The sequence below is a fragment of the Carlito syrichta genome, unplaced genomic scaffold, assembly GCF_000164805.1.
Source record: "Carlito syrichta isolate Samal-C Ts95f unplaced genomic scaffold, Tarsius_syrichta-2.0.1 Scaffold107946, whole genome shotgun sequence".
NCBI lineage: Eukaryota > Metazoa > Chordata > Mammalia > Primates > Tarsiidae > Carlito > Carlito syrichta.
In genome coordinates, this window is record NW_007052042.1 from 10,502 (window position 1) to 36,622 (window position 26,121).

The window sequence follows — 26,121 nt, forward strand, 5'->3', positions numbered from 1 at the left end:
CACCTTCGCGGTCACTTTCACTCCCAGTTCCCACCGGCCTGGGCGGGGGCGTCTCCAGTCTCATTTCTTCAGATGAGGAGTCTAGGCCCAGAGAGGGCAAGTGATTTGCCTGAGGCTGCAGAGCCAGAGAACAGCCGTGCGCCGTGGAGCCTGGTGGGTGGGCTCCAGATGGTGGGGAATTCGGGAGAGCACAGCTGGGGGCCTCGTGCCCCCCACATGCCTCAGGCCTAGGGTCCCACTGCGGACGCCAGCAGAAGTTCGAGCCCAAGAAGGTTCTGGGGAAGTCTGTGAACGACCTGACAAGTGGGACTGGGGTGTGACCAATTCAGACAGAGATGCAAGACCCTGTGGACCCAGGAGGGGCCGCACGGCAGCCAGGCTGGAGCAGCTCAGAAGGGACAAATTGGCGGGGGTGTCCTCCTTGTCTGGGCACTGTACGAGCCCATGCCTGGAGGGACCGGCTGGAGCCTGCAGGAGTGGGGACGGTTCTCTCCTGCAAGGGCATTGCTGTGATACAAGAGAACAGGGCCCGGGGGAGCAGCTCCAGATCCAGCCCCTCCTGTGGGCCCAGGGCAACTGTTCCACCCTCTCTGTGCCTCTGGCTGGCCTGGCAGGCTGCCGGGAGGTGGTCTGAGGAAGCTGAGCCCAGGAGAGGAGCCTCCTCTCCCTCCACGGGTCGGGACCCTGGGAGCCGCCATGTCGGTCTCCCTGACGCACCTGGTGCTTCCCGCCAGCGCAGGTCTCCGCCAGCTGAGCAGCCCACGGTACAAGTTCAACTTCATTGCCGACGTGGTGGAGAAGATCGCGCCGGCCGTGGTCCACATCGAGCTTTTCCTGAGGTGAGCGGCCCCCTTGACCCTTCACGGCCTCCCGGGCCCCCGGCTCTGTCTCGGGGCCCAAACCAGACTCGGTCCCAGCAGCCCGGGCGTCGAAACCAGAGCGGCCCGGGAAGGCCGTCCTCACTCACACCCCCTGGCTGCCATGTGCTTCCGGGAAGGACGGGCTGGCCTTGACCTCCATCTGGGCAACTGCGAAGGGGCTCTGGGCGCCAAGCAGGCGCGCGCGAGGCAGCTGTGACTCCCTGTGGGTCGCCACTCGAGTCCGAGTCCTGCTTGTCTTCTGGGGGGGCGTGTGGTCAATGCGGACAGAAAGACCCAAACCGGAGGCCGGGCTCGGTGGCTCAGCCTGTCATCCGTCACTTTGGGAGGCTGAGGCGAGGGGGTGGCCTGAGCCCGCGGTTTGAGACCAACATGGGCAACTTGGCGAGACCTTGTCTCTACAATAAAATAAAAATTAGCCGGGCATGGTCGCACAGACCTGTAGTTACGGCTACTTGGAAAGCTCAGGCAGAAGGATCGCCAGAGCCCAGCAAGTCAATGCTGGGGTGGCTGTGAGTGTGCCCCTGCACTCCAGCCTGGGCAACGGAGTGAGACTCCGACTCAAAAAAAAGACCCAAACCGGAGGCTCTGCTTGTCATCCAGGACTTTGGGAGGCCGAGGCGAGTGGATGACCTGAACCCACGGTTCGAGACCAGCCGGGGCAACTTGGCGAGACTTCATCTCTACAATAAGTGAAAAATTAGCTGGGTATGGTAGCCCGCACCTGTAGTTCCAGCTACTCGGAAGGCTGAGGCGGAAGGATTGCCGGAGCCCAGCAGGTGGACTCCAGGGTGGCTGTGAGTGTGCCCCTGCCTGGGTGATGGTGTAAGACTCCGACTCAAAAAAACAAACAAACAAACAAAAAACCGGGAGGTGTCCTGTGCCACTTGCAGTGCGCAGAGCCAGGGGGCACGGGTTGTGAGCAGCAAAGGGACTGGGGCCCAGGAGCCCTCACAGGCTGAGCCTGGAGCAGTCACCAAGGAGCTAGCCCACTGGATGCCAGGGCAGCAGCCTGGCTCACACCGAGGTGTCAGGCACAGGCCACTGTGGCCGGGGGAGTGAGGGACGGGGCGAGAGAACGGGTGAGTAAAGAAAGGAATGAATGAGGGAACGAATTAATGAACGAATGAGAAGGTGAATGAATGAGGGGATGGACCCACGAATGAATGAACCAGTGGATGGGTGAAGGAAGGAATGAATGAGGGGATGGAGGATGGAGGAGCCATCAATAAACGGCTGGGTCAGCGGGAAGGAAGGAATGAGTGAGTGAGTGAAGGACTCGACCGGTCGGGAGGTGGCTGTCCCGGCCCCTAGGGGAAGGCAGGCGCAGTGTGGCCTCACCTTCCCAGCCCGACCACTCCCTGCAGATGCAGGGGTGCAGCCTCTTTCTTTTCCCTCCGGGGCCCGCCCCCCGGGGTCCCAGGCCATCCCGGCTGGTTCTGGGAAGCCCTGTCCCCCGAGCGAGCCGCTCAGCAAACTGGGTCCGGGGGCTCCCACGGAGTCCCGGGATCTCTTCCCAAATTGACTCGCAGCCCCCAGGATGGCTTCCAAGTCCAGGGCTTCTCTTCCCACTCGCCTTTCTTTTTTTTTTTTTTTTTTTGAGTCGGAGTCTCACTCTGTTGCCCAGACTGGAGGGCAGTGGCCGCTCCCGGCCACCGCAGCCTCGACCTACTGGGCTCCGGCGATCCTTCCGCCTCAGCCTTCCGAGGAGCTGGAACTACAGGCATGTGCTACCACGCCCGGCTCATTTTGATTTATTGTCGAGATGAGGTCTCACCAAGTTGCCCAGGCGGGTCTCGAACCCGCAGGCTCAGGCAATCCACTCACCTCAGCCTCCCAAAGTGTGGGATTACAGGCTGAGCCACCGAGCCCGACTCCACTCGCCTTTCTTAACACTTTGGCCCTGGGTGCAGAGGGCGCCGGCCCCAGCCCGTCTTGTACCGATAGGGATCCGAGGGCGCCCAGCCCGGACTGGCAGCAGCTGGCAACGAGCAGTCTCGCAGGGCCTCCGGCCAGGACTCCGGGATGTGTGTGTTGGCCCGCGTGTTCCCTGAGGTCCCCAGCCTCCTAGTGACACAGAGGCTCTGGTGTCCTTTTGTTGGACCGAGCCAGAGGACCAGAGGGTCATGGGAGCGCCGGGCAGGGCTCCTTCTCTGACACAGGCTCCCCGCTCCCTGGGCTCTCTCTGCCCCGTGCCAGCCCCTGCCACTGGGCGTCACTGCCCCGCCCCTCTCTGGGCCTCCTGGGGCAGGGTCTGTGCTCACCGACCGGGGTGAGGGAGTGACCGGGGAAGCCACATCCCGTGAACTCCCGCGCTGTCGGCTGCTTAGCTGATGTTCTTTTTTGTTGTTTTGCTTAAAAGTGTATTTTTGTGGTGTCGTGGCCGCGCTATGTTGCCCGGCTGGTCTTGAACTCCTGGACTCAAAGGGACTTCTTGAGTACTGCCCTGGCCAAGTGAGCGTTTTCTCAAACAGCCTGTCCTCAAACAGCCCCTGGAGGGGGTGGCGGGGGAGCACTCCTAGCATTTCACCCTGCGGACCCACAGGCCCCGGGCAGGCACTGTCCAACCCGCTCGCTGAAGGACATCGCACTGTCCGAGGCCTTTTCCGTTCTTTGGCACGCTTCACTTTTTCTTGCCGTGAACCCCAGCAGGGGGCTTTATTTTCCCTGCTTTCTGGATGTGGGGGCAGGGGCCTTCAAAACCTGCAGGGCTCACAAGGCTGCTAAGTGCAGAGCTGTTTTGTTTTGCTGGTGGGTTGGTTGGTTTGAGAGACGGGATTTCGCTGTCACTCAGGCTGGAGTGCAGGGGCGCAGTCACAGCTCACGGCATCCTCAGACTCCCAAGCAATCCTCCTGCCTCGGCCTCCTGAATAGCTGGGGCTGCAGGTATATGCCACCATCCCAAGCCACTTTTCTGTTTTTTGTAGAGACGGGGCCCTGCTGCATTGCCCTGGCTGGTCTCAAACTCCTGGCCTCCAGGGGTCCTCTTGCCCTGGCCTCCGAAAGCACTGAGATGACGGGCAGCGGCCACCGCTCCAGGCCCTGAGCTGGGTTTGACCTGGGTCTCTCTGACCCCAGAGCTGGGCCCATCCCCCGGCAGCAGGTGACTCCTCGCTGCCCTCCTCTCAGGCTCCAGACCCCGAGACGTATCATTGAGGAAATTATACCCGGGTGTGCTAAGTGGCACATTGCTGGTCCTCTGGGTGGCGGGGACGGATGCAGCATCTTCCTGGAAGGCCCCAGGCCCCAGGGTCCGAACCGGCTAATTACTGGCCGCGGCTGGCTCGGGAGACCTCTGCGGCTGATGCCCTGAGTGGGTGGGTGAGGCTGGGGCAGACAAGAGATGGTCATCAGGCACAGAACCTCCTGCTGGCCCCTGACCCGGGGCCTGGGTGCGGGTGTGGAGGCCTCCGGACGGCCTTGGGCATTTTCTGCAGCCCCTCCATGGACCAGGCTGTGCCTGGCACCCCTGGGCTTCCAGAGGCTCCCACTCTGGGACACGAGCTGTGTAGAAAACAGGCCACGGACGTGAGCGGACAGATGCCGAGGCCACCTGTGGGTGACCGAGTGACCAGACACCCAGGCTGCCTGGTGCAAACTCCTGCTCTGCCCTTTTCCCTCCTGCCTGGCCCGGGCCAGGAACGCGGCATCCCTGGGCCACCGTAACGTGGAGACCCGAGAGTCATGAGCTGCGTTCATATCCTGGGCTGCTGTAGCAAAGCCCCGCACACTGGCTGGCTTCATACCCCGGAAATGTGCTGTTTTACGGGTCTGGAAGCTGGAAGTCAGGGTATCGGCAGGCAGTTTCCTTCCAAGGACGCGAGGGAGAATCTGCCCCAGGGTCCCTCCCGGCTTCTGGTGGTTTCCGGCAGCCCTTGGTGTTCCTCAGCTTGTAGATACGACATCCTGTCCACGATAGTCCTGTCCTGTGTGTCTCGTGAGGACACCTGTCACTGGCTATGGGGCCATCCTACTCCAGACTGATCTCACCTTAACTTCAGATAAGGTCACGTTCACAGGTGTGAGAGGTCAGAACTTGGACTTAAGTCCCTCTTTTTGAGGGACCCCTCTCGACCTACGCCGGCCTTGTAGGGTGGCCACGAGCAGGAAATGGCCTCCACCCTGGCTCAGAGGGTGTGCTCAGTGGCACGGGCTCTTGTCCTGGTCCTGCAGGCCAAGGGAATGCTCCTGGACCTTGCAGAGATGGTCCCTTCCCTGATGTGCTGGCCGTCCCACCTCTTTGTGCTTTGTCTCTCGTGCCTGGTCACAGGTCCCCGAAGGGCCCACTTTCCCTGCTTGTCTCTGCCAAGCAGCCTCAGGGAGCGGTGCCCGCTCTGTGCCGGTCCCCGTGCTGGGGTCCCGAGATGCCCCATGCCAGAGCTGGTCCCAAGCTGCGGCCTGGTTCCACCTCCCCCAGCCCTGGAGCAGGGCTGCAGGTCATACTCACAGGGCTCTAGTGAGACAGGGACTGCCACCCGTCTGCAGACACCAGCAGCAGGCCCCAGCCAGCTGCCTGACCCGTGTGGGCCCATGTTGTGGAGACAGTGGCTGAGGCTGGGGTCATCTGGGCCCCGGAGATGTCTGGTGCCCCGCCCCTGCATCCGCCGGGTGTGAAATTCGCCACGCAGATCCCGCCACCAGCATAGACCCAGATGGGCCTTCAGGCGGCTGGCCTGGGTGAGGGGATTGGGCAGGCAGTAGGGAGTTGGGAACAAGGCTGTCACCTACGTCCCCACCCCCAGCATTTACTGCCTCTGTGGAGTCAGGGATGTGCCCTTGGCCTTGGGGGAACCGCCATTCCCAGGCACTGGCGGCTGTAGGCCCAGTAGATGCTGGGTGTGCAGCCGTGCGTGTCTCTCATGGGGGCGGTAGTCCTGTTTGTTGAGAGGCACTTTTTTTTGAGTTGGCATCTCACTGCGTTGCCCAGGCTGGAGTGCAGTGGCACGCTCACGGCCACCCCAGCATCGACCTGCTGGACTCTGGCGATCCTTCCACCTCAACCTTCCAAGTAGTCGGAACTACAGGTGCGCACTCCTGCACCTGGCTCATTTTAAAAAATTTATTGTAGAGATGAGTTCTCACCAAGTTGCCTGGACTGGTCTCGAACCCGCAGGCTCAGACAGTCCACTCACCTCGGCCTCCCAATGTGCTGGGATGACAGGCTGAGCCACCGCCCAGCCTGAGCGGCACTTTTGAGACCAGACACCACCACCTCGTGGAGGTGTTGTTATCCTATGTCCTGGGTGGTGAGATTGAGGCTCAGAGAGCTGAAACGACCTGCCCCGGGCTAGGCAGGTCATAGAGGGGCCTGGCCTTGAGATTAACATCCTGGTCTGTCGGGCACCAGCCCTCTGCAGCCAGGGTGACGAGCACCTGCTGCCAGTCTTGCTGGTCTTGTCTCGTCAAGTTGCGAGTCAGAGATGGTTATCACCTCTTTGTAGCCAACAGGGCCTGGCTCGGGTGACGCGGCCAGGCCATAGCTGGTGACTGGCAGAGCCGGGATTTGAACTGGGGACTCAGGGGCCCCAGGCCTGTGTCCTGTCACTCCCTTGCGGGTTCTCCCCCTTGCTGACCGGCCCCTGTGGTGCCTGACTCCCCCGTGTCCAAGTCCCCATGCTAACCGCCACCTGTACTCCGGCTGCAGACACCCTCTGTTTGGCCGCAACGTGCCACTGTCCAGCGGGTCGGGCTTCATCATGTCCGAGGCTGGCTTGATCGTCACCAACGCCCACGTGGTGTCCAGCACCAACGCCGTCTCCGGTCGGCAGCAGCTCAAGGTGCAGCTGCAGAACGGGGACTCCTACGAGGCCACCATCAAGGACATCGACAAGAAGTCCGACATCGCCACCATCAAGATCCACCCCAAAGTGAGTGGGTGGGACAGGATGGGGAGCGGGCTGGGCCCGGGAGACCCTTCCCAGACTCCAGACCTAGAGACCAGCCAGCCTCACCTCCCACCAGATAGTGGGCGGAACCGAAGCCCAGGGAAAACAGGCGGCTGACCCATGGTCACTGGTCAGCTCAGACCTGGAGCCCGGCTCTCTGGACTCCCTGCCCTGCGTGCCTTGAGTTGCCAGGCGCCAAGCAGAGCCAGGAAGCATGTGGCCACAGGAGGGAGGGCTGTGGTCCTTGTCACTCCCCCGCAGGGCTTTTGCATTGTCCCACCCGGGCCCACAGGGTGACAGCGTTGGGTGGGGAGGACTTGAGATGGGCACCCCATCTTTCCCCTCACATCTGAGCCTCCTGCTAGCTGACCACACAATCCCACACCAGGGCCTAAGTAACCCTCCCGTCACTACCACTGGCTGTTTCTGGAAGGCCTGCTCTGGGCCGGGCACTGGCCTGTGCATACTGGCCTCATCCTCACCACAGGCCTGAGAAGAAGGGGCCCTCATTATCCTGGAACTCCCGATGGGGAAACTGAGGCTCGGGACGTCAGGTAACTTGCCCAAGGTCATGGCTAACCGGGGCAGGATCACCCACTCACCGCAGACCCAGGCCTCCCTCCAGGCGTCCCAACCAGTGTCATAGTTATTTTATTTATCTGTGTTATCAGAGACGGGGTCTTGCTCTGTCACCCAGGCTGCAGTGCAGTGGTGTAATCATCAATCTTTGCAGCCTCGAACTCCTGGCTCCAAGTGATCCCCCTACCTCGGCCTCCCAAAGCCCTGGGATTACAGGCGTGAGCCACCCTGGCCAGCCTCCAGTGTCACAGTGATGTGGGTGCAGGAGGGCTGCAGTGGGGTTACCCACGTCTCTCACGCCCTGAGGTCCCTGAGTCTCATGTCTCAGGTGGAGCCTGGAGTCGGAATGTCCCTGGGGGCTGGCAAGTCTGACTCAGTGGGGTTCGAGTCCAGCATCCTCTCTGAATGCCTGTCTGTGGCATTCATGATGAAAAGCCTTCTGCCGGGTTTCCTCTTCCCCAACAAGGGAGGAGGTTTTTTGGTGTCAGATGGTTGGCCTAATGTGGACCCTTCCCCTCTTCTTTGCCCTTTTGCGGTTGCTCTTGGGCCTGGGGGCATCACCTCCATTTTAAAGACGAGGGAAGCCGGGTGCAGTGGTTCATGCCTGTAATCCCAGGACTTTGGGAGGCTGAAGTGGGAGGATGGCTTAAGGCCAGGAGTTCAAGACCAGCCTGTGCAATATAGTGAGACCCTCCCTCCTCATCTCTACAAAAGGAATTTTAAAAATAGCCAGGTGTGGTGGTGCACGCCTATAATCCTAGCGACTTGGGAGGCTGAGGTGGAAGGATTTCTTGAGCCTGGGAGTTCTAGGCTGCAGTGAGCTATGATCATGCCATGGCAGTCCAGCCTGGACAACAGAGCAAGACCCTGTCTCAAGTAAATAAATAAATAACACAATAAAACAAAATAAAGACAAGGAAGCAAAGGTTGGAGGCATGGGGGTGCACTCAGAAGCAGAAGTCAGCACATTTTCCAAAAAGTACCTGGTAGCAGAAACTTTAGTCTTTGCGGGCACATGGTCTCTGCCATAGCCACACAACTCTATGTGGCAGCCAGAAAGCGGCCCGCACCGGCATACACGGCGAGGCCGGGGTCCAGCAACCTTGACTCACAGGTTGACCGGGCCGGATCTGGTCCTGGGACCTTGGGCCACCATGTGCGACCCCCACTCAAGGACTCCAGTGAGGGAGAAGAGTCCCTCTAGATGCCAGGTCTGTCTGTCCCCTCCCAGGCACTGAGGCAGGATGCTGGCAGGACCAGCCGAGTGGGGGCCCAGGCAGGGCAGAGCAGAATTCCCACCAGCCACCTGCGGCCAACAGCCGCTGGCCGAGTCGTCAGACCCAGGTGTCCTGCAGGCTGGCCTGCCTCTCCTGCTGTGTTCTCACAGCGGAAACCTCCCTTCTAGCTTCAGGCCTCCTCACGGCATCAGACTGAGCTGTGGAAAAGGCTGCTGACCTTCGGCCTGTCTGGAGCTCGGCTAAGTCTCTCCACCTCTCCAGGCCTCAGTTTCCCCATGTGTCTCTCCTGGGGGCTCAGGTTAAGCTGGGTCACAGGGGGGCTGTGCTAGCCCCTGCCCAGCTCACTGCCTCCGGGGGTGTTAGACATCACTCTCGACATCATCACCCCTCACTCGTGGCCTGTCACAGCTGGAAATGTCCCTCTCTGGGTCCCACCTCCCAGGGTGTGGGCCCGGCTCCTCCCCTGTGACCCTCTGTGTCGCCGACTGAAGCTTCACGGGCCCCAGCGACACAGAGAATAGAGCATTGAGGCCCGAGACCCCCTACCCCAGGGCTCCCCCCCGCAGGGGCCCTTTATAGATGTATTAATTGACATACACCCATGTATAGGCTCTTACCTTTCTTCTTCTACTGATATCCATTATGAAAAACGCCCCTTAAGCAAACTTCCTTGTTTGATACGGTGGCATAAACAAAAGGCGAAAGGCTGAGATGATGAGAAAAAGCAGTGCCACGTGGAATGGCCTGTCCAGGGGGTCGGCATCGTAGGGAGGCCCGTGTGACCTGGCCGTCCACAGACCCTCAGGAAGCCTCAGAGAGGGCCGCGACAGACGGACTCTGCTGGCCCCATGCAAAAGTAGGAGAGGAGTGTGCAAGTGTCTCCGTGTGCAGGGGGGAATGATGGAGCTTGGCTAAGTCACTTTACCTCTCTGAGCCTCAGTTTCCCCATGTGTCTTTATTGGGAGATCAGGTTAAGCTGGATCAAAGATTCCAAAACGAAGGCTTCCCGAGTCCTTAGCTGGGTTCTGGGGCCTGCATAGCTCTCCATCAAAGGCACCAGTTTGTGTGAGGTTCATTAAGGCACGATGGCGTCCATAGCTTCTAGCAGATTTTTGGAGGGATGTGTGATCACCAAACTGTGGGGCTCACTGACCTCAGAGGCCACGCCTAGCTGGGCCCTCCGTGCACTGCCCATGGTGAACCTCTTGGCCTGCCCTGGAGAGGCCTTGGGTGGCTGGCACAGCTGAGCTTTTGTTCTGTGGCCTCCAGCCCTGGGTCTCCACCGGGGGTTGTCCTGGCCTAGATCTGCACCGGCCACGTGCCAGGGTCTTGGCGCTCCTAGCGGCTTTACGTAGCCGCTTCTGCCTTCCCGGGGGCCACGCCGCCAGCATCTACTCCAGCCCCCAACAAGGCGGATGGCTGAGCCCCCCTCTCCGTGTCCCCCCTTCTCTCCCCCAGAAAAAGCTTCCCATGCTGCTGCTGGGTCAGTCGGCCGACCTGCGGCCGGGAGAGTTCGTGGTGGCCATCGGCAGCCCCTTTGCCCTGCAGAACACCGTGACCACTGGCATCGTCAGCACGGCCCAGCGGGACGGCAAGGAGCTGGGCCTCCAGGACTCGGACATGGACTACATCCAGACGGACGCCATCATCAACGTGAGTGCGGGGGCGCAGGAGGCTGGGGCAGCCGCCATCGGTGCTCGGGATCTCAGAGTGGTCTCTTGATGGGGCTTCTTCCCGTCTGCCGAGCCATTCCATCGCTCGACACGTCCGCTTACTAGAAAGGTTTCTCTCCTTTCTTTTCCTCCTTCCTTCCTCTCTTTCTCTCTCTCTTTCCCTCCCTCCCTTTCTCCCTCCCTTCCGCCCTCCCTCCATCAGGGTCTCGCTCTGTTTCCCAGGCTGGAGTGTAGTGGCGTGATCATAGCTCACTGCAGCCTCGCACTCGGGCTCAAGTGACCCTCCTGCCTCAGCCTCCCGAGTCGTTGGACCTACAGGCAGGCACCACCACCATGCCTGGCTGACTTTGTGTGTGTGTGTATGGGAACGAGGGTCTCACTATGTTGCCCAGGCCAGTCTCAAATCCTGGCCTTAAGCAATTCTCCTGCCTCAGCCTCCTGCTGGGTTACAGGGGTGAGCCACCACACCTGTCTAGAAAGTTCTTTCTTTCTACTGAGTGGAGCTCTGACCCTGTGACTTCTGCCCAAGTGTGCCAGGTGCCCTAGGAGTTTGCTATCCTGATGTGGGCGGCCCTTCAGAGATAGAGAGGCATGGCCCAGGTTACACACCCTGGTCCGCCTTGCTCTTCGTGTTATTGTGATTGTGGGGGGGGCACCTTTTACATGCCCAAAGCCCTTGGCCCAGACACCCCGGCACACATCCCTCTAGCTTTGCCTTGGCTCGGGCGCTCTGCTGGAATCTGAGTCCCTGTAGAGACTCCCCAGGCTTGCAGGACCAGAAATGGTGCCACATGCTGTGTTCACCCACACAGCGCTCCCCGGTGTGAGTGGTGGAGACGCCAATCCGTGCGGTTCGTGCAGAGAGCATGAGTCAAGCATCCCTGGTCATCACATGCCCGTCTGATTGGCCTCCATGGCCTCAGCTTTCTTCTGTGAAATGAGGACAGCATTGAGGCCTTTTGATGCTATTGGGTATGAAATCGGCTGAGGTGTCTCTGTACATGTGAGAGTACAGAGTTTGGGTTGGTTAGAGTTAGGATTGGAAGAAAGAGCTTCAGCAGCAGCCGGGCTCAGTGGCTCAGCCTGTCATCCCAGCACTTTGGGAGGCCGAGGCAAGTGGATTGCTTGAGTCCGCGGGTTTGAGACCTGCCTGGGCAACTTGGTGAGATCTTGTTTCTACAATAAATCAAAAAGTTAGCCGGGTGTGGTAGCGCGCACCTATAGTTCCAGCTACTTGGAAGGCTGAGGCAGAAGGATCGCCGGAGCCCAGCAGGTTGAGGCTGTGATGGCCGGGAGCGTGCCACTGCACTCCAGTCTGGGCAACAGAGTGAGACTCCAACTCAAAAAAAAAAAAAGAGCTTCGGCAAGGCTGGATGTGGTGGCTCACACACCTGTAATCCCAGGAGTTCGAGACTACAGTGAGCTAGGACTGTGCCACTGCACTCCAGCCTGGACAACACAGCAAGACCCCGTTACTGAAAAAAAAGGAGCTTCAGGAAGCCTCAGGTGGGGCTCGGGCGCAGCTAACACCCTGTTTCCCCTTCTTGCAGTACGGGAACTCCGGGGGACCGCTGGTGAACCTGGTAAGTGCCCCCAGGGCCTGATTTTCTGGGGCTCTTCTCATATGGGGGTGGGGGACAGAGCCTTGAGGCAGGACAGGACCCACAATATGGCCCCAGAATCTTCACGCCAAGACTCGGGGACATGGCCCTCGGGCACACTGGTGGCTGTCAGGGATGAGGAATCATTTGCGAGCTGCCGCCAGGCCGGGGCCACGTGCCCGTCGGTGCAGCGGGGACAGGGAGGCACGGAAGTGGGGCCCTCCGGCATGCGTGCGAGGTGGGAGCAGCCTTGCTCTCTTCCGTCCCCCTCAGTCCCCTCTCCCCGTGTGTCCTGGGTCCCAAGTCAGACTCGTTTTCACCTCAGGCGAGACTTTTCCAGAATAAGCCGGGAAGTTCCGTTCAGAGCTCCCAGGCCCTGAAGAATGGGACCCAGTCCCGGCCTCAGGGAGCCCCTGTTTATGGAGGGGCAGCGAGCGGACGTGGACCAGCCAGGCCTGATGTGAGCCGCAGGGGGTGGCTGTGGAGGGACGCCCAGGCAGGGCAGCCTTACGGCTGATGCGGGATCAGGGAGGCCTTCTTGGAGGCGGGGGTGCCTAGCACGGGCGGTGGAGACTGAGGAGGCTTGGGTACAGGAGGAAGAAATTCCAGGGGGAAGGCACGGCATGAGCATGGGGGGAGGCTCACGGGGGGAGATCAGATGAGGGTTGGGGGCAAGGGGACTGGTGGCCCATGTCCTGACGGGCCTCGGGCCGTGTGTGCTGCTGGCGTTTCATCTTGCACTTCTGAGAAGCCTCCAAACTTTGAGCAGGGCCAAGGGCACGCGCTAGTTTTGAGAAAGCTCCCGTGGGGAGTCCAGGCTGGAGCCCAGGAAGCCCGGGCCAGGGGACTGCCTTATGCCGTCCAGGCCGTGGGATGGGCACAGACGGCTGAGGGTGGACACAGGATTCAACCAACTGGGCCTTCCGCTTGGCCGATCCTCCCGTCTCATGAGTCCCCAGGGATCGGAAGGACAAAGGGAGCCTTCATCTGGGCTCTACCCCAGACCCCAGGGGGTGCCCTGGGGAGTTGGCCAGGCCCTGGCCAGGCTGTCTGTACCTCACCCTGCCGTGACCAGAGAGGCGGGTCCAGGGGGTGCATGCCAGGCTGTGGGGAGGGGCTCCTTCCAAGAGTCAGCCCGAGGGTGAGGTCCCAGTGGCTGGGGCAGACCCTGCCCCGGTGACATCCGCCTGTGTTGGGGCAGAGAAGGTCCCCAAAGAGATCAGAGGAGCGAAGGAGCTGCCCTGGCCCTGCTTCCAGAAGGAAGGGATAGACAAGGTCCCCGACGGGCCTCGCCTGGCCCTCCCTCCCTCTCTCTCAGCCCCTCTGAATGTGGCCTCGTGGTGTCCTTGGCCCAGCGGGCACTGATTCTTAGGGGCAGACTGGCCAGCCGGGGGGGAGGGGCTCCAAGCTGCAGACTTCTCCGGCAGCACGCCCCACGGATGGGGAGGGGAGGCCCCTCTTCCAGGGTTTGGGGAGGCAGGATCGCTGACCCGGGAGCTTCTGGGGCAAAGTCACGGATGCCCAGGTCTGTCCCTGGGCCGCAGCTTGCCCAGGTGACGCCCGCTCCAATCTCCCTGCACAGGACGGCGAGGTCATCGGCATCAACACGCTCAAGGTCACGGCGGGCATCTCCTTCGCCATCCCCTCGGACCGCATCACACGCTTCCTCACCGAGTTCCAAGACAAGCCTGTCAAAGGTAAAGCGCTCACCTGGAGGGCCAGGTTGTGCAGGGACGTTCTCCCGGGCCGCAAGCCCGCTCGCCGGCGCTCACTCCCTCCCGGAAGAGCTTCTCTTTTGCCCCGAGCTGTGAGACTCCCAGGAGAGCTCGTCCTCAGCCTCTCTCAGGGTCTTCCTCCCCGCCTTGGTCAGCTTATGGCCTGTCCACCCCTCTGCGGCTCCCCAGACCATCTCCCTCTGGCTGGGGCTCTCCCCTCTCAGCTCCCACCAAAAGCTGCTTGGACTCCCCAGACTCCTCTTGTCTGGGTTGTCCCTTTGCTGTCAGATGCCACCTTCCTCCCACTCACCCCGCCGTCCATCCATCCTTGGCTCCACCCCCCCATCCGTCCATCCATCCACCCGCTTGTCACCCACTCGTCTCCCCAGCCACACACCCACCCATCCATCCGTCTGCCCATGTTTCACCCCCCCGCTCATTGACTCATCATCCACCCACCCACCCGTTCACCCTCTATCCCTTGGCCCACCCATTCGTTACCCATCCACCCATCCATTCACCCAGTCACTCTCTCCTCTCTCATCCACCCACCTGGTCATCAGTCTCTCCATCTCTCCTTCCATGTACCCATTCTGTCGCCCGTCTCTCCTTCTGCCCATCCATCCACCCATCCGTTCACCCTTTCTCCCTGCCTTCCTTCCTTATCTGCCTGACCCCAAGTTCTTCCAGCCTGTGGGCCGTGCAGACCACCCAGTCTAGTGCCCTCTCTTCCAGGGAAGGAGAGCCCAAGACCCTGGTCCTTGGAAATCCCCCTCGCCCCAGCTCCCATCCCCTCATCCCCGTTTCAAAGGGATGTCCAGCCCACCCCACCCACTTCCAGAGGGCCGTGAGCACCCATCTGGGAGAGGTCTCCCCAGGGCCCAAGGCGCCTCTCCCAGGCAGGAGCACGCCCATCACCCTCTCAAGTCGGTGGTCGCAGCCGCCTTCCGGGGCAAAGCCGCACTCCTGACCACAGAGCCCTCCCTGGGGCCTCCACCCCCCCCGCCTTCTCCCTCCCAGCAAGAGCGACCCGAGCCCACCTCCTGGCCAGCGCCCAGGCCTGACTCACCCACCCACTCATTCCTGCTTCCTGTCTCCTCCCAGTCCTCTCACCAGCAGTTCATTGACAGCTGGGGGGAGCTCGGGCTTGCCCCCTCCTCCACAACCCTGCCAGCCAAGCACACGGACCCCGTGCAGCCGAGACCGGTGCCCCGGGGACTGGTCCCATGAAGAGCTGCTGTTGAGGACTCCTTCCTGTTTGTTCTTCTGTGTCCCTTCTGTGAAGATAATCTGGAGCCAGACAAAGCCTGTCTTTCCCAGAGAAGCTGGAGGCTTCTTGGCTTTTCTTCTTGGCTGCTAGGAAGCTCAGAACTAGACCCAGGGCTGCACCTTCTTACGTGGCCAGGGCTTGGTCCTTGCGCTGATGATTGAGTCTTTCTAGTTTAATTGTCCTCCACGCCATGGGCACCTCTGGCTTGGGGCCACCTTCCTGGAAATCAGCGGGGCTGCACTTTGCACAGACTGAGACATGAGGTGACTTTCGTTGGAAACGGGCTGGTAGCATCCTCTCCCTTCTGCCTCTCCTCTCTCAGACAGGACCCCACCCGGGGCCTGGGTTTGCTCCTTTGGGACCCTGAGGATGTCCCAGTCAGTGCTGACCTCATCCCAGAGTCCCGGGGAAACCCTTATCCCTGTCCCCAGAGCAGTGCAGAGTAACTGGAGAGTCAGAAAAATCATAGCTGAATGACGGAGTCTACCCTTGAAAATGCTTCTGAGGTTGACTGGTGTTGGTTTTTGCTTTCCTTTTTTTAAATAAAAATATCAAATTATCCAATCCCAGTTAAATTTCTTTACCATAATCTTTTTATGAAATCGAAGAGATGTTAAGTGGGTTCTTATTCTCATCTGGGGTTGGGTCCAAAGGCCTTGGGGGCCGTCAGGGTGCAGAGAGACGGGAGACCATGCGAATCTGTGGGAGCCTGGCATCGCCTCAGCCTGGGGCCCTGGCAGGGCTTGGGGTCCAGCCAGCCTTGGGGCTGAGCGCATCTCCACGTGGGGGCTGTCTGCCTGCCTGCAAACTGCGGGAGGTGGCCTCTCAACAGTCACCTCCCTGAGAGTAAATGCTTCATTTATCAAGTGGCCTGGGGGTCTCAGTGGCCCACAGGCCGGGAGGTGGGGGGGAGGAGCTGCAGGGAGGCCGGAGGGGGCAGGGAAGGAGAATACATGTCCCTCGATGTCAGAGCTCACAAGGTCCCCTGTCTCAGAGGTCACAGCCTTCCTGATATCAGAGGTCACAGGGTCCCCCATCTCAGAGGTCACAGGGTCCCCGCCTTACAGGTCACAAGTTCCCCTTCTCAGAGGTCACGAGATCCCCCCTCTCAAAGGTCATGGGACCCCCTGTCTCAGAGGTCACAGAGTCCCCAGATCTCAGGGGTCACAGGGACCCCAGATCTCAGAGGTCACAGGGCTCCCATCTCAGAGGCCACAGGGTCCCTGTCTCACAGGTCACAAGGTCTCCGCCTCAGAGGTCACAGAGAGACTCCGGAAGGCCCCCTGTGCTGGACAGAGTCCTAATCCCTCCCTAATAGACAGGAAGGCGGGAGAAGGCCACCTGGGTACCTGGCAGGAGCAGGGGTGGGAAACAGAAAGGGCAGGAAGCCCTCAGTCCTGCATCTGGTGGGTGCTCTGCACACCTCTCCAGAAGTTCAAGGGAAAGAGGCTTCAGAGTCCCTGGAACCTGAGCCCAGCCCGTGGCAGCTCAGCTTTCTCCAGCAAAGTGGGACTAAGACAGGGGTGACCACGCAGCCGTTTCTGTGCCTGCTCTGAGCCTCAGACCCCCGTGGCTGTGAGCCGGATGGGCAGAGGTGTGGCTCTCTGAGCTTTCCTCCCAGGGGGGGAGGCAGACCCTCAAAGCGCCTCTGGGTGCCATGGACTCAGAGTGAAGGGCGCCAGAGGAGGCTGGCAGGGCTGGGAGCCGCAGCAGATGGGGCAGGAGACCTCTCTGCAGAGATGTCCTCTGACTGAGACAGGGCAGGGGAGAGGGCGCAGGCTCTGGGGTCTGTGGGAGCCTCAGGCAGTGGGAGCCGGAAGTGCCCACGTCCCCAGCCTGCAGAGGGTCCGGTCTCCCACCGGACGGCAACGCCCCAGATTTGCACCGGTGGCCTGGCCTTCTCCCTGCTCAAGCCGAGGCACAGCTGCTTGTGGGGCAGAACCACAGGTGTCCCCGGGCGGTGCCCACTCCCACAGCACCTGCCGAGAGCCCTGATCCTGCAGGCCCACCTGCCGCTCCCCTGTCAGGGAAGCCCCTTGGCCACCCCTCTCCCTTCAGGACACATCCACACCTGGCCCTTGTCACCTTGCCACCTCTACCACACAGGATCCACCCTGGGGCCTCCTCTCCTGGGTCATAGCCTCTGGGCTCTTGTAGCCACTGCCTGTGCCCCCCACGGTCCCTGGCCCAGTGGAGGAGTCCTTTCGAAACCAAAGGCAGATCTCGTCTTGTGATCTGGGGCAGAAGTCAACTCTGTTGGGCACACCAGACCTGTGGCCTCAGGCCTGCCTCTCCCGCTCTGACCTCGTGTATCCAGTGATTGTCTTTGGGGATGTGTCTGTTTACAGATTTTACCCATTTAAGGGCCGGGTGTGGTGGCTCAAATCTGTCATCCCAGCACTCTGGTAGGCTGAGGTGAGAGGACTGCCTGAGCCCAGGGGGTTGAGACCAGCCTGGGCAACTTGGCGAGACCTCATCTCTACGATAAATCAAAAAATTAGCCGGGCATGGTAGTGCATCTGTAGTTCCAGCTACTTGGAAGGCTGAGGCGGAAAGATTGCCTGAGCCCAGCAGGTCGCGGCCGTGAGTGTGCCACTGCACTCCAGTCTGGGCGACGGAGTGAGACTCCAACTCAAAATAAATATATTTTACCCATCTAAAAATGTAGATTGTCTGCATTCTTATTAGTACGTTGTAAGAATTCTTTATGCGTTCTGGATATGAGCCTTCTACTAGATCCCTGAATTGCAAATATCTTCTGGTCTGTGCCTTGTCTTTACATTCTCTTAACAGGGTCTTTAAAGACGAGAAGTTTCACAAATGTTGACGAGGATGAGGTCTAAGTTTTCTTTCATGGATCAGAGATTTGGTGTTGTATCTGAGAAATGTTTCCTAACCCCAAATCAGAAAGATTTTCTCCTACATTTTCTCCTAGAAGTTTCGTGCTTTGAGGGTTCAGATTTAGGACTGTGGTGCATTTTGAATTATTCGTTTTAAATAGTGTAAGGTACAGGCCAAAGGGGTTTTATTGTTTTGTTTTGCTTTGCTTTGGATATTCAATTTTTCTAACATCATTTGTTGAAAAGACGATCCTTTCTCTGCTGAAGTTCCTCCACACTTCTGTCAAAAATAAGATGAGCATATGTTGTTCCAGGTGCCCATTTGTTTATCTTTACACCAGTACTACACTGTCTGGACTACTGCAGCTTCTCAATAAGTCTTGGGGTCAGATGGTGTAAGTCCTTCAACTCTGTTCTTCCTTGTCGAAGTTATTCTGGCTCTTCCAAGTTCTCTGCATTTCTATATGAACTTTAGCATAAGTTTCTCAATTTCTACCAGAGAGAGAGAAGAAATCCTGCTGATAGTCTGAGTAGGATTGCATTGAACCTACAAATCAATTTGGGAGAATTAGCATTTTAACAAGGTTTAGTCTTCTGAGCTATGAGCACAAACTATTTCTCCGCTTAATGAGGTTATCTTTAACTTCTCTCCGCAATGTTTCACAGTTCTCAGTGTGTCTGGCTTACACCTATTTCATCAGATTTATTCCTAAGTATTTCTTCATGTTGATGCCTTTATAAGTGATGTATTATCTTAAATTTCAATCCCTGATGGTTTATTAAAAATGATTTTTGTATGCTGTTCATAAGATACCCTGAAGCTCCATAACTCCCTTGCTTGTTCTGGTAGCTTTTTTGTAGATTCCATCAGGTTTTCTACATAGATGCTTATGCAGTCCTGTGAATGAAGGCAGTTTTACTTCTTCCTCTCCAATTTTATATTTGCTTGGCTAGAACTTCCAGTAAAATACTGAATAAACATGGTGAGTGTGGATTTCCTTGTCAAGTTCCCGATCTTAGGGAGAAAGCATTCTGTTTTTCACCATTAAGTATGACGTTAGCTGAAGATTTTTCATAGACGTTCTCTATCAAGTTGAAAAGTTCCCTTCTATTTCTGGTTTATATAGGAATAGATGTTAGATTTTGTCACATGATTTAAGTACGTCTTTTGAGATGATTATGTGGTTTTCTTTTTCAGTCTGTTAATATTGTAAATTCCATTGGTTGCTGTTTAAAAGTTAAAGCAACCTTGCATTCTTGGGATAAAGCCAACAAGTCAGGACATAATGTATTATCCTTCGTATATATTGTTGGATTTGACTTGTTTAAAGAATTTTTGTATCTATCTTCATGAAGGATCTTGGTCTAGTTTTCTTTTTCTGGTTTTGGTATCAAGGTAATGCATTTAGAAATATTCACGTAAGCCGGGCTCGGTGGCTCAGCCTGTAATCCCGCGCTTTGGGAGGCTGAGGTGAGCGGATTGCCTGAGCCCGTGGGTTTTAGACCTGTCTGGGGAACTTGGCGAGACCTCATCTCTACAATAAATCAAAAAATCAGCCGGGCATGGTAGCGTGTGCCTGTAATTCCGGCTACTTGGAAGGCTGAGGTAGAAGGATCGCTGGAGCCCAGCCGGTCGAGGCTGCAGTAGCTGGGAGCAGCCACTGTACTCCAGTCTGGGTGACAGAGTGAGACTCCAACTCAAAAAAAAAAAAAAAAAAGAAATATTCACTTAATTTCAGTTTTCTGGAGAAAACATTAAACATTTGGTAGTATTCTCTAATGGGAACTTCTGGGCTTGAAGTTTTCTTTGTGGGCAGACTTGTTAGTTATAAATTTAATTTCTTTAAGAGATGCACGCCTATTCAGGTTATCTAGTTCTTCTTGAATGAGTTTTGATAGTTTGGAAATTTCAAGAAATGTGTCTATTTTGTCCAAATTAATAAATTTATTGGCATCAAGTTGTTCATAATATTCTCTCAGTGTCTGCAGGATCTGTAGTGATGTCATCTCTCTAATTCTTGATATTAATAATTGCATCTTCTCTCTTTTTATTGTGATCAGTCTGGCTAAAGATGTATTAATTTTATTGATCTCAAAAAATCTGATTTTAGTTTTTATTTATTTTTCTATTGTTTCTGTATCTTGTTTTCTTGATTTATACTCTTTATAATTTCCTTTCTTCTGCTTTCTCTGGGTTTCATTTGGTCTTCTTTTTACAGTTTTTAAGATGGAAACTGAGATTATGGATTTGAGACTTTTCTTATATTCTAACATAGGCACTTAGTACAATTAATTTCTGAATACTGCCTCAATCTTACAAATTTTGATATATTATATATCCATTTCTATTCTGTTGACAGTACTTTATAAGTTTTTTATTCTGTCGACAGTACTTTATAATTTCCCTTTTGACTTATTTTTTTGAAGATGAATTGTTTAGAAGTGTGTTATTAGGTTTCCAATTACTTGGGAATTTTCTAGATACCTTTTTTTATTATTGATTTCTAGTTTAATTCCATTGTGGTCAGAAAACTTTTAAAGAATTTGTTGAGCCTTTTATTTATTTATTTAAAGTCAGAGTCTCACTCTGTCACCCCGGCATTACTATAGGCACCCACCACCACACTCTGCTTATTTTTTTGTTTTATTGTAGAGGCAATTTCTCACCAAGTTGCCTAAGCTGGTCTTGAACTCCTGGGCTGAGTCAGTCTTCTTGCCTCTGCCTCCCAAAGTCCTGGGATTATAGGCATGAGCCATTATGCTTGGCTGTTGAGTCTTATTTTGTGGTTCAGCATTATCCATGTCATGTTTGGGTCTAAGACACAAACTAGGACAGCCGGGGGATAGAGGAACCACCTCAGAGAGTGGTGTGTATAGTGCTCCAACCTCGGGGTCTGGCATGTGGTTCATGCTCGGTGGACATTTGCAGTTGAAATCATCATTTATAGGGAAGGCATGAGGGGGGTGATGAGTTCAGATCCAAGCAAGGAAACTTTGGGGAGCAAGCGATATGGAAGCTGGAGAGGAGGATCCCACCAGCCATTGGCATTGGGTGTGGTGCCCAACCAGGAGCTCAGGTGTCAGAGCAGACACTTGACCCTAACCCTTTTTGTGCTGAATGCAGGATGGGGTGGGCAGGAAACCACCTGCAGGGAGAGCCACTCTAGGGCAGGAGCACCTCCCACCCCCAGGGGAGCTGTCTGGAGGAGAGGGCACCTCTAGGCGCCTGACCATATGGGGGCGGGGATGGCACCTGCTGCTTGCTAGTCCTGCAGGGACATTTCTGTCCCCGGCCCGTCCTTTTAGGGAGGGCTGTGGCTTTTCACAGAGGCTCTAACCGCGTCCCACCATGTTTTCTTTCCAGACTGGAAGAAGCGCTTCATCGGCATACGGATGCGAACCATCACGCCAAGGTGAGTCTGAAGGGTGCCGTCCCCTTCTCCCGACCCTCACCGTGGCCCTCCGACCAGACCCGGGCCCCTCTGCAGGTCCTCTGATGGGCCAGATGTGCTCTGGTTCTGACCTTTGCTCAGGCCAGTCCCTCTGCTTGGATGCCTTTGCTCCTTTGTCCAAAAGAGTCCATCTGCTCTTTTGGGACTCCATTCGGATGCCCTCTCCTCCAGGAAGCCTCCTGGATTAGTTTCCCATGGCTGCTGTAACCAATGACCACAAACAGAGTGACTTAAGACAACGGAAATGCACTCTCGTACCGTTCTGGAGGCCAGAGGTCAGAAGTCAAGGTGTCAGCCGAAGTCAAGGTGTCTGCTCTTTCCAGCTCCTGGTGGTTCCAGGTGCTCCTTGGCTTGTAGCTGCGTCACTCCCGTCTCTGGGTGTCTGGACCAAATCTCTCTCCTGTTTCTCTTATAAAAGTACCAGTTGTGGGACTTAGGGCCTAAATCAAGAGGATCTCATCTCGAGATCTTCGACTAATGACATCTGCAAAGATCCCATCTCCAGGTCCCATTCTGAGGCTGTGGGTGTACTTGAATTTGGAGGGACGCTACCTGCCTCCCGGGCCACACAAGTGGGCCAAGGTGCCTCCTCTTGGCATGTAGAGCCCTGGCCTCCCTCCCAGCACTGCCCTGGTCCCGCTGCCTCGCAGCTGCCTGTTGTGGGACCGCCCCGCCCAGCCCTGCATACTTGACCACGATTTCCCTCTGCTCTGCCCCTAATTCCAGGTCCACAGCAGAGCAGGTACCTGGACGTGCTGAATCAGCGTGAGAAAGACGGGGTGGGGGAAGGGAGGGGAAGGAGACAGACGGAGTCAGGAAAACACAAGGCCAAGTTCCAGGTTTGAAGATGGAAGAAGCCCCTGCATTGGGAGCTTGGGAAGAAATAGGGAACGTCCAGCTGACCACACCGCAGACCCCTATAGTCCCTAAAAGGGTCGTTCTTCCTGCATCAGCAACTGCTAATCCAGGAATTACAGTTGATAGCAACTTCCAGTCAAGACCGATACACCAATTCATCTCTTCATTGCATTCTTTCTTTCTGTGCTTTCCCACCATGTGTCCAGTGTTCCATCTGTCCATTCCATGATGCACCCTTGTCTGTCTGTCCTTCCATCTGTCCACTGATCCACCCTTCCTTCCGTCACCCACTCCCCTCGCCACCTACACACCCACCGTCTCTCCCCTCTTCACACTTGGAACCTGCTATTGTCACGATCTTTCTCTGGTGGGACACAGAGTAGCCAGCGTCAGGACAGGGCAGGGTTGGAGCCCAGAGGGGTTCCCGGCCCGGCCCGGCGTTGGAGGTGGGGGGGCAGCTTCCGGCCGAGGAGCCAGGCGGAGGCTCCCAAGGAGGGCCTTGACGGCTGAACTGTCTTTCCAGCCTGGTGGATGAGTTGAAGGCCAGCAACCCAGACTTCCCGGCGGTCAGCAGCGGCATTTACGTGCAAGAGGTTGTGCCGAATTCCCCTTCTCAGAGGTAGGCTCTGCCTGGGTCGGGGAGGCCGACGGGAGGCACGGGCTGGGCCTGGATGGGCGTGCTCCACGGACCTCGTGAGACCTTGAGCTTCCTGGCCAAGTGACGTGGAAGGGACAGGTGGATTCTGGCCTGCCTGCCAAGCCAGGGGAGGGCTGGAGAGATGAACTATGCCTTGGAGTCCTGACTTAACTGTCCTTGGCTCAGCGTATCCTTTTCTTCGAGAAGCAGAGGCGGAAAAGTTCTGATCTAGACTGAGAACCCACTCCGAGGCTGGCTCCCTCACCGGCCAGTGAGCTGGCCTGGGTCTTTCTGGACTTCAGTTTTCTCATCTGTGAAATGGGAAAACTCAGCCTTTCTTTCCCAGGAGACTGTCAAGATCAAATGAGATGGGCCTGGCACGGTGGCGCTAGCCTGTCATCCCTGCACTTTGGGAGACTGAGGCGAGAGGATTGCCTGAGCCTGTGGGTTCAAGAGCAGCCCAGACAACTTGGCGAGACCTCGCCTCTACCATAAACCAAACAATTAGCAGGGCGTGGTAGCGCATGCCCGTAGTTCCAGCTACTTGGAAGGCTGAGGCAGAAGGATCCCCGGAAGGATCGCCAGAAGGATCTCTGGGGCCCAAGCAGGCCGATGCCGGCGTGGCCGTGAGTGTGCACTCTAGCCTGGGCGAACAAGTGAGATTCCAACTCAAAAAAAAAGGTCAAATGGGATAAAGCATTGTTTTCTTTGAAGTCTTCCGAGATGAGAGAAATGTTTTGTGTTGCAACACTGTGATCAGAGGTAGATAGTACAGCGGTCAGTGCTACTACGCTGGTGTGGCTGGTCCGTTTCCCACGGACACTGAGCAAGTTGCTTCCATCCTGGGCCCAGGTCTCCATCCGTGCAGTGGGTGGGCCGGGGCCGGTCACTGGCTCTAAACTGTGCTTCCGGGAGCTGGAGGCCGTCTCCGTGGGATCGAGCGCCGCTCTGTGGGTGGGTGCAGGACACGGAGTGGAGACAAGCCAGGCATGCTGGCCCCGAGTCCACACGGCCCCTGCGACCCCCACAGACCCTGCTTTCTGTCTTATATACGGCTGAGCCTTGAACAATGCCAGGGTTGGAGTGCCGACGCCTCATGCAGTTGAAAATCAAAGTATAAGCCAGGTGCCTATCACACCTGTAATCCCAACACTTAGGGAGGTCAAGGTGACAGGGTTGCTTGAGCCCAGGAGTTCAGGATCTTATCTCCACAATTTGCTGAGCGTGGTGGCTGAAGTGGAAGGATCACCTGAGCCCAGAAGGTCGAGATTGTGGTGAGCTGTGCGTGTGCCATTGCACTCCAGTCTGAGAGACAAAGCGAGACCCTGACTCAAAAAAAAAAATTCAACTATAACTTTGGACTCCCCAAAACCAATCACATAAACAATTGATGGACGCGTATTCTGTATGCCATGTATATTATATACTGTATTCTTACAATAAAGTAAGCTAGAGAGCCAGTCCCATTGGCTCATGGCCGCAATCCCAATACTTTGGGGGCCAAGGTGGGAGGATTGCTAAAAGCCAAGAGTTCACGACCAGCCTGTTCAACATAGTAAGACTGTCTCAGCTGGGCTTGGTGGCTCAGCCTGTAATCCCGCACCTTTGGGAGGCTGAGGTGAGTGGATTGCCTGAGCTCGCGGGTTCGAGACCCGCCTGGGCAGGCGAGACCTCATCTCTACAATAAAATCAAAAAATTAGCCGGGCGTGGTAGCGCGTGCCTGTAATTCTGGCTACTCGGAAGGCTGAGGAGGAAGGATCGCCGGAGCCCAGCAGGTCGAGGCTGCGGTGGCCGGGAGCGGCCACTGCACTCCAGTCTGGGCGACGGAGTGAGACTCCAACTCAAAAAAAAAAAAAAGACTCTGTCTCTACAAAAAAAAATGTAAAAAATTAGCCAGGTGTGGTAGTATGCATCTATAGTTTCAGCTACTAGAGACTGAGACAGAAGGATTGCTTGAGCACAAGACCTCAAGACCAGCCTGGGCAACATAGTGAGATCCGTGTCTACAAAAAATAAAATTTAAATTAAACAATTAGCTGGGTGTGGTGGCATGCACCTGTAGTTCCAGCTATTTGAGAGGCTGAAGTGGGAGGATCACTGAACCCAGGAGTTTAGGACCAGTCTGGGCAACACAGTGAGCTCATCTCTACAAAACATAAAATAAAAATAAAAAAATTAGCCGGATGTGGTGGCACACACCTGTAGTTTCAGCTATTCGGGAGGCTGAATTAGGAGGATTGCTTGAGTTCAAGACCAACCTGGGCAACGTAGTAGACTCCGTCTCTACAAAAACATAAAATTAAATTTAAAAATTATCCAGGTGTGGTGGTGCGCACCTGTAGTCCCGGCTACTCAGGATGCTGATGCAGGAGGGTCGCTTGAACCCAGGAGTTTAAGGCTGCAGTGAGCTATGATTGCACTACCGCACTTCGGCCTGGGAGACAGCAAAACCCTGCCTCTAAAAAATAAAAAAATATAGATAAAGCAAGCTAGAGAAAAGAAAATTTTATTAAGAAAATCAAGAAAGAGAATATGGACTTGCTGTTCGTTAGGTGGAAACCGGTCACCCCAGAGGTCTTCACGTTGAGAAGCCGCGGAGGACAAGGAAGAACAAGGACTGATCTCTCTCTCTCAGGCCGGGGGGCAGAAAAATCCCCCTGTCTGTGGACCCGCTCAGCTCACACCCGTGCGTTCAAGGCTCAGCCTTGCTATGCTGTGTCACGTGGCTGGGCTGAAGGTGGCCCGCGTGACGTCCTGCGGTAAACATGGACAGCTCAGTGCATGCCCCGGCAGGCCTGCGGTAAAGATTGTTGAATTGGATCCATGCAGCCAAAGGATGACCGCCAGAGCATGGGTCCCTTTGCTTCAGCCTGGGCTGGTGAGCACTGCTGACCTCAGGGGAAGCAGTAACCAAGGGACAGGCCAGATTGGCAGCACCGGCAACCCGTCTGATTGAGGCGACACTGGAAGCCCAGTGGTCCACACGCAGCATCTCAGTGAATCCCCTCTGCAGCCAGGCATGTGTGGACTCCTGCCCTCACCCACTTTACAGACGGGGACATTGAGGCTCAGAGAATATACTTTGGTGCCACGCAGCCGGCACGGGTGGATCCTGGCGCTAGTGTCCACCCACCTAACCAAGAGGCCATTGCCTTCCTTCTGGTGGTGGGGGGTCCCAGAAAACCTGACACAGAGGACGGGCCGGCCCGGACAGCTCTGTTTCTTGTCCTGGGAATCTTTTTTTTTTTTTTGGAGTTGGAGTTGGAGTCTCACTCTGTCGCCCAGACTGGAGTGCAGTGGCCGCTCCCGGCCACCGCAGCCTCGACCTGCTGGGCTCTGGCTATCCTTCAGCCTCAGCCTTCTAAGTAGCTGGAACTACAGGCGCGCGCTACCACGCCCGGCTAATTTTTTGATTTATTGTAGAGATGAGGTCTTGCCAAATTGCCCAGGCGGGTCTCGAATCCACGGGCTCACGCAGTCCACTCACCTCAGCC

General features: G+C 56.5%; 1 protein-coding gene across 1 annotated transcript in view; it reads left to right on the top strand.

The window, feature by feature from the left end:
- The first annotated feature begins 696 nt into the window (after positions 1 to 696).
- The window catches only part of HTRA3 (HtrA serine peptidase 3), a 27,565-nt gene continuing 2,140 nt past the window's right edge, over positions 697 to 26,121 (top strand). Inside the window, exons 1-7 of the mRNA XM_008067950.1 lie at positions 697 to 839; positions 6,523 to 6,745; positions 10,039 to 10,233; positions 11,804 to 11,836; positions 13,437 to 13,551; positions 21,044 to 21,092; positions 22,513 to 22,608. Of these exons, the coding sequence (XP_008066141.1) occupies positions 697 to 839; positions 6,523 to 6,745; positions 10,039 to 10,233; positions 11,804 to 11,836; positions 13,437 to 13,551; positions 21,044 to 21,092; positions 22,513 to 22,608 (854 nt within the window). The remainder of the gene's footprint in view (positions 840 to 6,522; positions 6,746 to 10,038; positions 10,234 to 11,803; positions 11,837 to 13,436; positions 13,552 to 21,043; positions 21,093 to 22,512; positions 22,609 to 26,121) is intronic.